The 11,868-nt window shown below is 36.1% G+C and overlaps 1 protein-coding gene across 1 annotated transcript; it reads right to left on the bottom strand.

The window, feature by feature from the left end:
* Positions 1–64: 64 nt before the first annotated feature.
* Positions 65–9,340, bottom strand: LOC107581262 (dedicator of cytokinesis protein 4-like). The gene is made up of 7 exons (XM_016266764.1): positions 9,314–9,340; positions 9,102–9,158; positions 8,717–8,773; positions 7,618–7,717; positions 1,690–1,730; positions 1,425–1,480; positions 65–245 (listed from the first exon to the last, which is right to left on the bottom strand). Exons 1-7 carry the CDS (start codon positions 9,338–9,340, stop codon positions 65–67), a joined length of 519 nt encoding a protein of 172 aa, XP_016122250.1.
* Between the last annotated feature and the right edge of the window lie 2,528 nt (positions 9,341–11,868).

Here is an 11,868-nt window from a genome sequence, read left to right on the forward strand (position 1 = left end):
TAGCACTCAAATATAATGACCTGGTGTAAAAATAACTCAAAAAAAGTCCCCCCACAACAACAGCTTAAACACAAATAATATATTCCGAGTTCACGAAGTCAGCGTCTGGCTGTGGGCGGACTGCTGTGTTTGTGTAAACGGTATTTACCACAAAGAGCTGCTTCCACATGGCGCCCCAGTCCCTCAGGGTGGACGTCATCTCCGTAATGACAGAGTCTTCGGTCGGCACTACCGTCTCAAACTGCCTGTGAGTCAAATGTGGGCGGCACACAGTGCAACAGATATGAGATACACCTCATCTGCTTCTGCCGATGCTACACTGTTCGTTAATCAAAGGAGAAAGCAGATGTACAGTGGAGCGCTGGCGCTTTCCTTCTGTTTGCCATCGCTACATTCATTAGCATTATATTCAGGCAGAGCAGGCTCACAACAGATGTCTGTGCACCAACAAAATGTCAAAATATGGTTTCGTAAAATCCAGAACACCACTTATATTTTATGGATGCAAAATAAGGAAGAAGCTAATACAATTACATGGCCAGATATGTATGAATTACGGCTTGGCGATTTTTCGGTTTATATCGATTAAGTCGAAAGTAATATTTTGCCACAATTTTGGTTATTTTTAACCCTCATAATATGTTCAAAATGTATATATGATTTTTGCATTTGGGGTAGTTTGGTTGCTTTGTAAAAAGTAAAAACTTAATATTTTTCGATTTAAAACCACATTGTATCTGATCAGTATCTTCTCATTAATGAGTGAATGTGAAAAAATATATTATATTATATTATGATTAATTGAAATATTATTAATACAGCATCATCGGTTATTTTGTGTGATTTTGTATCATTATATTATATTATAATACTGGTTTATATATATATCTTTTCATTATAGCTCATGATTGCAAATTTATGAAAACTACATATTTATTTCTAACAAAACAACATAAATATTAAAGTTTTCAAACAAAATAGATTCATTGTACTTACATAAATTTTCACTTTCAGATGAAAAAAAATATATGCAATTTTCATGCTGCAATAGTTTGTCAATAGCATGTTGAAACATATTGATGTTTATCAACAAAATTCAGTTCCAACAATGTGTGAGATATGAGGAAAGGCTAAATATATTTTACAAAATTTTTCATTTTTCTGAAAAATACAAAACAAATCAGATGGTTTAGTGGTGCATGGGAACACATCGGAACAACATTTTCTTGGAGACTGCAAACTATAAGTTAAAGTGGCTGTATTGCAGTAACAATAGCGAACAGATGTGTAAAATGTGCATGTTTGCACTTTACACAGACATGCCAGATATCTGAAATTACACAAATGTTACTAATATCATGGGGGGAGATTTACTACAGTAAATACTGAAACAGCATATGAATATGTTCTTTTCTTCAACTCACCCTTTATTCTTGATATGAGCATTCTTCAGATGGATGTAGCTGCATGGGAAAATGCCCTAAAAAGAAAGATAGATAAACAGATAAATAAACCAAAATAAAAAAAGAATAAGTCTACTAATAATCAAGGGAGCAAACAGACAGAAATAAAGCAAGATATTGGATTTGATCCGTGTGTTTCAGCTGACGGTGTTGCTGTGATATTTCAGGAACTAAAAATAGCATCCCACAAAGACACGACTGATAAAAGACAGAGACAGTTGCTTACCTTGGCATTCGTGTTCTTGAGGACGAATCCTCTGTACCAACCTGAAACACACAACATTTCAGGGACTTTCATCTTTAATATTGGCCTAATGTTTCCAGACTGAGCCTTATCATGAAGCTACTTTTCATAGGATGTTACCTAACAAAACACAGTAAGTAATGATGGAAATGTTCTTAAATTAGTTCAAAAAGAGCAAATCTATGCTTATTTAAAGGGACAGTTCACCTCAAAATGAAAACTCTGTCATCATTTACTCACCCTCAAGTTGTTACAAACCTGTACGAGTTTCTTTCTTCTGTTGAACACAAAAGATGATATTTTGAAGAATGTTGGTAACCAGTTTACGGTAGCCTTTGGCTTCCATAGTATGGAAGTCAATACTATGGAAGTCAATGGCTACTGTCAACTTCAGGGTAAGCAAATTATGACGGCGTTTACATTTTAGGGTGAATATTCCTTTAAGTATGTTAAATCTGACAGAATTAAGATGTGTGTGCAGTGAATGGATATTAAAAATTCTTCTTTCCATTAAGAGATATTTAATATCTCAAACATCCAACCATATAGCACTGAAGATAGCATCTAGAGCACTCGTCCCAGTAGATCCCGAAAATAACAGTAAAATAAGTACAAAAATGCATTACATTTCTGGGGTTATATTAATGTATCACTGAAGGGAACTGTCTTGAGAAAAGTTTCGATGGCAATGGCATTTTCTTCTTCTCCGTATAAAGCGCAGCTCTGCTTTATTTACAGCGGTAAACAAGGAAACGCTATATTGCGGGCGGTTCATAAGCAGTGTTGCCAAGTCCGCGGTTTTCCCGCAGAATTGGGCTACTTTAACACTGTTGCCGCGGGTTGTTGTTCATGTCCGCAGGTTGAAGCGACCCCAATAACGTGATATTTTACCCCTGGAATGCGCTTTTTACAGGGGAACCCCCCTCGAAACACGATTGGACTAGTTTTATTGCGAAAACCTGGCAACCCTGTCCATTAGTACCACCTGCTGTCAGAGAGTGCGTCTCATTTAGACCTGCTGTTTCACGCAGATGTTTTATGTAGCAAATAAATAAATAACACCTAAAGTCAGACCATTCTGTTTTTTTTTTAAATCCTGAAATTAATATAAATCAAATAAAAAACAACTGCCCATGCAGATCGTGATTAAAATGCAGTGGTTGCCTCTAATTTCAAACGGCTAGATATTTTAGTTTAAAGCCAGTTTATTTGTTATAAAGCAAACAGCCAATAAATAAATGTGCTTAAAAATCAGTATCAGTATCCAATTTGCTAGTTAAAAAAAAAAGAAAAAAGAAAATCTTAATTCTGAATCAGCTATGACCGGCGCATCACTAATTAAAATACTAAGTAAAAGGCCTCAAATTTGAAGTATAATCTGGGATGTTTTTTCTATCAATTCTTCAATAGGTAGATCTGGTCTTTCATAAAGGCCGAGGTCAGGGATCTTGGGCCTAAAAAGGTTGGTGACCACTGATCTAGAGTCATAAAATGGCAAATGTAGCATTTGTTTCACCAAAGATTTACAATGTACAACACAAATGCTTGTTAAACACCTTTTATCACTTACTGTAGGAACCTAGTGGCATATTTTATTGTATTTACACAACTGACACCTACTCTACATCTGGGATGTTTTTTCTATCAATTCTTCAATAGGTAGATCTGGTCTTTCATAAAGGCCGAGGTCAGGGATCTTGGGCCTAAAAAGGTTGGTGACCACTGATCTAGAGTCATAAAATGGCAAATGTAGCATTTGTTTCACCAAAGATTTACAAATGTACAACACAAATGCTTGTTAAACACCTTTTATCACTTACTGTAGGAACCTAGTGGCATATTTTATTGTATTTACACAACTGACACCTACTCTATCAGTCTCATTCTTGCACACTGGCCAACTAACCAAACTAATCAACAAGCTCCGACTCTGCACTGCCACAGATGTGAACATCTCCAGCACTGATAAATAGAGCCCAACCGATAGCCCGACCGATATATCGTTTTGCCGATATTATCGGCCGATATGAGCCTGTCACAGATATATCGGTATCGGCGAATATGCCGCCGATATAAAACATTTTTTTACAGAACATATAACGCAGATTAAATGCTTGGTGTAATTACTTAGTTTGTCCAGCAGAGCACGCTCCATTGTTTGCTACTGGCGACCCAGGTCAGTGTAGTGTAGAGATGTGTGGATGAGCTCAAACTTCACCCGAGTCCGCTGCTTCAAACCATGCAGATCGTGATTAAAATGCAGTGGTTGCCTCTAATTTCAAACGGCTAGATATGTTAGTTTAAAGCCAGTTTATTTGTTATAAAGCAAACAGCCAATAAATAAATGTGCTTAAAAATCAGTATCAGTATCCAATTTGCTAGTTAAAAAAAAAAGAAAAAAGAAAATCTTAATTCTGAATCAGCTATGACCGGCGCATCACTAATTAAAATACTAAGTAAAAGGCCTCAAATTTGAAGTATAATCTGGGATGTTTTTTCTATCAATTCTTCAATAGGTAGATCTGGTCTTTCATAAAGGCCGAGGTCAGGGATCTTGGGCCTAAAAAGGTTGGTGACCACTGATCTAGAGTCATAAAATGGCAAATGTAGCATTTGTTTCACCAAAGATTTACAATGTACAACACAAATGCTTGTTAAACACCTTTTATCACTTACTGTAGGAACCTAGTGGCATATTTTATTGTATTTACACAACTGACACCTACTCTACCAGTCTCATTCTTGCACACTGGCCAACTAACCAAACTAATCAACAAGCTCCGACTCTGCACTGCCACAGATGTGAACATCTCCAGCACTGATAAATAGAGCCCAACCGATAGCCCGACCGATATATCGTTTTGCCGATATTATCGGCCGATATGAGCCTGTCACAGATATATCGGTATCGGCGAATATGCCGCCGATATAAAACATTTTTTTACAGAACATATAACGCAGATTAAATGCTTGGTGTAATTACTTAGTTTGTCCAGCAGAGCACGCTCCATTGTTTGCTACTGGCGACCCAGGTCAGTGTAGTGTAGAGATGTGTGGATGAGCTCAAACTTCGCCCGAGTCCGCTGCTTCAAATTATCCGCCCGCCACCCACCCGCACCTATATTTGATCATCACATTACAATGATTCTAATTCTTAGTTTTGCAATGATGATATGATGAATGGATGGTTCATTTTTAACAGCAGATTCAGTGAGACTAGAGCTGATCTGCGCATCACGGCATGCATCTGCGGCGCATTAAAGCCTGTGTTACTGCCAACGGAGCTGATCGCAGCCACTCAGTCAATGTGGCCTAGAACTCATGCTTATTAAATCGGTCACATCACGCGGCGCGACAAAATACAATAGAATTCTCAATTGCCGCTCGCGTCCGGTGTAGAATAGAACCCATTATATATATATCAGTGATGTTGTCTACACTGGATCAAAGTCCCTTTAAGGGTTTTCTATTGTCTTTCACTGGATGCAGTAAACTGATGCCCCGTTCTATTTATGACGCGCTGACACAAAGTTCAAATGATTTTCAACGGTCGCTTTGTCGCGTCCTGTTGCGGCACGGACACTGTGTCAGCATAGTTTGTCAGTACAGTCAGTAACGTAGCAGATTGAAAAGTTAGTATCTTTCTGCAGTCCAATAGACAGTTGCTTTGACACAATCTGTACTGTTAAAAGCGCTATATAAATAAAGGTGACTTGACTTGACTATACTGTACTATAATATAGCCTACACATAAAGAATATCGGCTGATATATCAATATCTGTCTTTTTTTACTCCCTAATATCGGTATCGACATCGGCCCCCAAAAAACCCATATTGGTCGGGCTCTACTGATAAACCTACTGCCCAATGCGAACCAACCCACAAACTGTGCTTCCTGGCAAAAAAGCCTAGGTGTGAAAAACAGGCATCCTCTGGACAGTAAATGGTGTAATAACAGCAGCTGAATATAGAAACACGACCCTTCATCTGATGATTATCACCTGCAGTCAGTCAGGAACTAATGAATATGCAGTTTCATATCAACTGTGTAAGATATGTGTTCTCCTTCACAACATTTCTAGTGTTCTCCAACTGAAACTGGGTATCTTACTCAAAAAACAGGAAGTACGTGCACTCAAAGAACAAAGGAGTGTGTCTTCAAAGGGTGGAAAGAGGAAACGAAGGAGTCGAGTGCGGGTCACAAAAAGAGACTGGTTTCAAATCCTCCCGCTTACTTGAAGAATAAGCGGTGGTACAGGTGTCTCTGTGTCAGCAGTTTATCAAATCAAGTCAACCCTGCTGAAAAGACCATTTTAGACCAGAATGACTTTCATACTACTTTATTTAGACTACTTATTGGGTTTCCACTAATTCATTATTTACTGAATTAAACTTTGCATACATAAACCCTCCCGTAAACACACACACACACTTTACTTATAATTCATTGAAGGTTAGTAAATAGTATTATCATAAATTGGTTTCATTGCAGTGTTATTTTAGTATTTATATACTATAATAGATTTCGTTGATATTTTGAATTAGCTATTATTTTTACATTTTCAGCTTTCACTTTAATTTTAGTAAAATTTTAGTTATTTTAATTTTGCTATGTGTTCTTGTCATTTAAAAAAACTGACTATTTAGGTTTAAAGGGGTCATATGATGCAATTTCAAGTTTTCCCTTCTCTTTGGAGTGTTACAAGCTGATTGTGCATATTGTGCAGCATTGTATGTGTGTGTGTGTGAGAGAGAGAGAGAGAGAGAGAGAGATCACAGTGGAGTCAGCGGTTGTGTACTGCACACATACCAGCTTCATCATGGTGTCGGCCACGCGACTCTGTTCCCCTTTCAGGCTCTGTCTTTACATTTATTTTGAAAGATGAAGCTCGCGATTATGGTAAGGGGCGTTACATTTCCGACGAGTGCTTGCGGTGTTCTGCCAATCACAATGCACTGGGTCAGCTGGCCAATCATAACAGACTGCGCTTGTCGGACGGAGGGACTTTGTAGAAAACGAAGCATTTGAGAGAGGCGGGGCATAGAGGACCTACAATAATGTAAAGTATTTGAAAAATAATGTGTTTTTTGAACATTAAAGCATGTCAACATATTCTGTTACACCAAATACACAAAATAATGATCTTTAAAAAAGCATCAATGACCCCTTTAATTGATTTTTTTAGTTCAGTTTTAGTTTTTATTTCTAATTTTCATTTAGTGTAAGTTTTTCATCTAATATTTAATTTCAGCTTTATTTCAATTAACAAATGTTTTTATACATTTGGTTAATGTTAATAACCCCGTTTCATTGTCTGTATTGCTAGTTAGCACATGCCTAACGCAACCTCTTAACTGAAGTAAAATTGGACAGTTAAGAGTCAATGAGTAATTGTAATCGGCTGAATATTCGACGAATCGTTCTAATAATTGTTAGATTAGTCGAATATCAAAATAAAGGCTAGTTGCAGCCCTACATGAATGAATGAAGCTGTTCAACCTGCATGGACTTCCTGGTAAAGCTGAATGAAAAAGGAAGTCCTGCTGGCTAAGAAGCCTGGTAGGAACAAACATGCACGTCATCATCCAACATATGCTGGTGACCAACCATTGGTCTTTCAGTAGGGAAGCTCCCAGACCAATCTGGCAACATTATACCCAAGCAACCCTGTTGACATCAAAAAAGCCTATGAAAGCTTAGACAGTTTAAATCAGCTGGTCAGCTTAAACTATCCCTGATTACCAGTGTAAGTTTTCAGCACTTTCATCCTGGACAAGTTGGTCTACCTGCAATAATAATCTGCTTTTGCAAGTAACAGACCAGCATTGTCCATCTTAACCATTTTGAAATTGAAGCTGTGGTCCAAACTGGTGTAAACACAAAAATGTTTTTTATACTACTTACGTACCTTCACATTTCTCCAGGATCTGCACCGTGTCACCGATCTCCAGAGGCAAGCCATGCTGCACCGCTCCTCGAAAACTGGCCAGCACTGCAACACAAAAAAATGACAATTATCAATGATCAATAAATCAGTGTTTACCAGGGTTATTGAACTAAAACGAATGCCATAAAAAATAGTTTCATTACTAGAAATAAAATAAACCAAAAATAAAATAAGGTAAAAAAAAATTTTTTTTTTAATTCAGCTAATAGCAAAGGCAACTTTTCTCATGTTTAGTTTAATTTGATGTACTAAACTAACTTAAATCAAACTTGATTAAAAAATACATATTAAAAAATATATAATAATTTATAATAATAAAAATGACAAACACAAAATTACTAAAACTTTAAAATTAAAACAAAAAAAGAAAATAAATAAAATCAAAATACTAATAACAATTTACAATAAGGTCTCATTTGTAAACAATGCATTAACTAACATTAACTAATAATGAACAATACATTTTTAAAGCATGTATTAACCTTTTTTAATGTTATTTAATAAAAATGTTAATGTTAGTTCATAGTGCATTAACTAATGTTAACAGCTATAATCTTACAAATTTATTAATAAATGTTGATGTTAATATTAACCAAGATTAATAAATGCTGTAGAGGTTTTATTCATCGTTAACTAATGTTATCAAATGAAACCTTATTATAAATTGTTAACAGTATCTTGAATACTAAAATAACACTGGTGTGGTGTTTACAACAAAACGACATTTCAAGCCAATATATGATGCATATAATCAAGCAAACACCCTAAAAAATACTCTATTCCCTTCCATTCATACACATTTGTGCTGCAAATTTGTATTGTGTGACGACATTTGACCTATAGAAGATGTAAACGTCACAGATTGACCTTTTGGCTGAATTCAAAGAGCGCACAAATGTAAAAGCTGCCTGGTTTGCAGTGTTGTGGGATCTGGAGTAATATCAGATGCTCAAAGCCTAGTGTGACCTTAGCTTCAGCTCATAAGGGCAGGGTTGCCAGATTTGCTCCGTGAGAAGGTTTAATATAAGAGACGTGTCTCTCGTTCCACGGTGAGGCTCACCTGAGGAGACTCACTTTGATGAACACGTATCCTAAGAGACTTTGAAGTCAAGGCTGCCTGAGCCAAGAAAATTCAAGAAATAGAGAAGAAATTAAAAATATGGAGGAAAAAAAAAAAAAAGAAGTGACAGACTATGAGCACTGGAAAACCACAAAAAAGAGAGAGTGCAGAGAGAGAAAGAGGACACGTCTTGTGTAATCAGAGTTTCTCACAAAAGCAAACGCCACAAAAGTTCTCATGTCTATTATAATGATGTCACCATTGCCCACTCCACTCAAAGGTGATTATGGGATAAGGGTGTTAAATCAGGTTCTCACCTGCCGGAGATGATTTCTGCAGTGGATTTCACTAAGAGACGTGTCTCTCGTTCCACGGTGAGGCTCACCTGAGGAGACTCACTTTGATGAACACGTATCCTAAGAGACTTTGAAGTCAAGGCTGCCTGAGCCAAGAAAATTCAAGAAATAGAGAAGAAATTAAAAATATGGAGGAAAAAAAAAAAAAAGAAGTGACAGACTATGAGCACTGGAAAACAACAAAAAAGAGAGAGTGCAGAGAGAGAAAGAGGACACGTCTTGTGTAATCAGAGTTTCTCACAAAAGCAAACGCCACGAAAGTTCTCATGTCTATTATAATGATGTCACCATTGCCCACTCCACTCAAAGGTGATTATGGGATAAGGGTGTTAAATCAGGTTCTCACCTGCCGGAGATGATTTCTGCAGTGGATTTCATGGTTTTATGGGGCACAGGCCAATTTGGGATACCCACACAGAGGCTCTGACCTAATTGAGAACTTCTGTGTTTGTGTGCGTGTTATAAGATTTTAAATGATGATGGAGTCCTCATAAGATGCACTGCCACTGAGCACCCAGAAACAGACACATTCCCAAACAAAGGAATCATTAGTTCTTCTTAGAGAATCAAAAAACAAAGTGCAATCAGTGTAGTCCAATCAACTCCCAAATGGATGATTCCTGAGTCAATTCTTTTTGGTGAAATCAAAAACAAAGCGCAATACGTATAATCCAATCAATTCCCAAATGAATGATTCATATGAGTCGAATCTTTTTAGGTGAATCAAAAACAAAGTGAAACCAGTTTATTCAAACGATACCAAAAAGAATGTCTCCAATGAGTCGATTCTGTTTAGTGAATCACAAAAAAAGTGTCATCAGTATAGTCCAAACGATTCCCTAATGAATGACTCCTATGAATAGATTCTTTTTAGTGAATCAAAAACATACAGTGCGACCAGTGTATTTCAACCGATTAAAAAAAAAGAATGACTCGTTACACTTTATTTTAAGGTTTCCTTGTTATAGTATAATTATTCATATAAGTACTGAGTAATATTAATTAACTACATGTACTTACTTTATGGTTAGGTTTAGGATTTGGGTTTGGCTTACTTGCATGTAATTATGCATAATTAATTGCATATAAATCATAATAGTAAGTACATGTAACATGTGTAACAAGGACACCTTAAAATAAAGTGTTACCAATGACTCTAATAAGTTGATTCTGTTCAGTGAACAAAGAACAGGACATAAAATGCAATCAGTGTAGTCCAATTGTTTCCCCAAAAAATGACTTGGTTCTTTTTAGTGAGTCATTTCTTTTTAATAAATCTAAAACATTTAACATGACAGTGTAATCAAACAAATTAAGTCTTATGAGGTGGTTTTAGTGGGCTGATTCTTTTTAAAGGGGTCCTATTATGCTTTTTCACTTTTTTAATTTTAGTCAGTGTGTAGTGTGCTAACCGCATGTTATGCTCACGTGTTCTGATAATAATAGCTTTCTAGGACTAAACATTATTTGGATAATTGGTAAAAAAAAAAATAATAATAAGTTAAATATCTTAACCCTACTGTTAGACCTACCTGAAAAACTCAAAAGCATTTTATTTCATTCGAAGGCCTGTCGTTATTTTTTATTTGTGCTATTATTATTAATTTCTTTATTTGTTCTTATTTTATTACTGACTGCTTACTTGTTTTTTATTCAATTCAAAGTTCAAGCTATCTCGTGCTACTGCACCAAAATTACCCCACTGTAAAATAAAAAAAACACTGAGTGAGCAAAAATGTGTGAGAAAGCTAGTTATAATGGTAATTAAATAATGTTTACATATGTATAAAAGCCTACATTAAAATCTTTCATATAAATTTGTCTCTTCATTAGCCTACTGATTGCGACCATTGATGGACAAAATTTTTTAATAATTAAAAGTTAGAAATTCAAATATTGTGACAAAATTAATTTTGTAGGGCGCCACAACTTTGTTAAAATTTCCAAAGGGTGCTGCGACTAAAAAAAAAGGTTGGGAAACACTGTTCTAGTACACCCCCAAAACAAAATCAAGACTTTGTAAAAGAGCATAATAGGACCCCTTTAAAGAATCTAACACATTCAACATGACCAGTGTAATCCAACTGCCAACAGAATGAGTCTTATGAGTTGGTTGACTTGGTTCTTTGTAGTGAATCAAAAATGTACAGTGCAACCAGTGTGTGCCAACTGATTCTCAAACAAATGACTCCTATGAGTTGATTCTTTTTTTAGTGAATCAAAATCTAAATTTATAGTGAAGGCAAAAAAAGTGTAACAAAATACTAGTAAAAATGGAATCAGAAACAAAATCCCTTAAGTTTCCCATCCTTACACCTAACAACCACCCAGACTACCCTAGCTACCGCATCGGAATGTTTCACAGACAAGCAGCACTCATATTTTCCTCAGAAAACATGAATTTGTAGTTCCCATTAATGTTTCATCATTCAATTGTAAATACTGAATCACTAAAATTGTAAAATCTGGATCTAACAGAATACATTCACAAAATGAAAACTTCAAACCGTTCTTGAGTTCAATGAATCTCCGCGTGACACTCATCCGATTACGATCTCATCGCCCAACATTTCTATTCATCCAAAAAGCCTCATAACCCAAGTTTCATGTCCCTGAGTTTCGCATGCAGCTGCATTCTATCTGTGTGATTTGACTTTAAAATTTGGAAGCCAAAATAACAAAGTAGGTCCAATGAATTAATTATACAGGTTTTCGGCAGCAGCACATCATTCAGCAGCAAATTATTCAGCCTGAATGTGGAGTCCTTGACAGAGCTCAAATCCTTCCCTGGTAACC

This window comes from Sinocyclocheilus grahami, unplaced genomic scaffold (assembly GCF_001515645.1).
Source record: "Sinocyclocheilus grahami isolate Dianchi unplaced genomic scaffold, SAMN03320097.WGS_v1.1 scaffold33.1, whole genome shotgun sequence".
Lineage (NCBI taxonomy): Eukaryota > Metazoa > Chordata > Actinopteri > Cypriniformes > Cyprinidae > Sinocyclocheilus > Sinocyclocheilus grahami.

Coding starts and splice junctions, on each gene's coding strand:
- LOC107581262 (XM_016266764.1), bottom strand. CDS start 9,340: ATGAGAACTTTCGTGGCGTTTGCTTTT. Junction 9,159..9,313: donor CTTTCGTGGCGTTTGCTTTT/GTGAGAAACTCT, acceptor TTCTTGGCTCAG/GCAGCCTTGACTTCAAAGTC. Junction 1,481..1,689: donor TCAAGAACACGAATGCCAAG/GTAAGCAACTGT, acceptor CTTTCTTTTTAG/GGCATTTTCCCATGCAGCTA.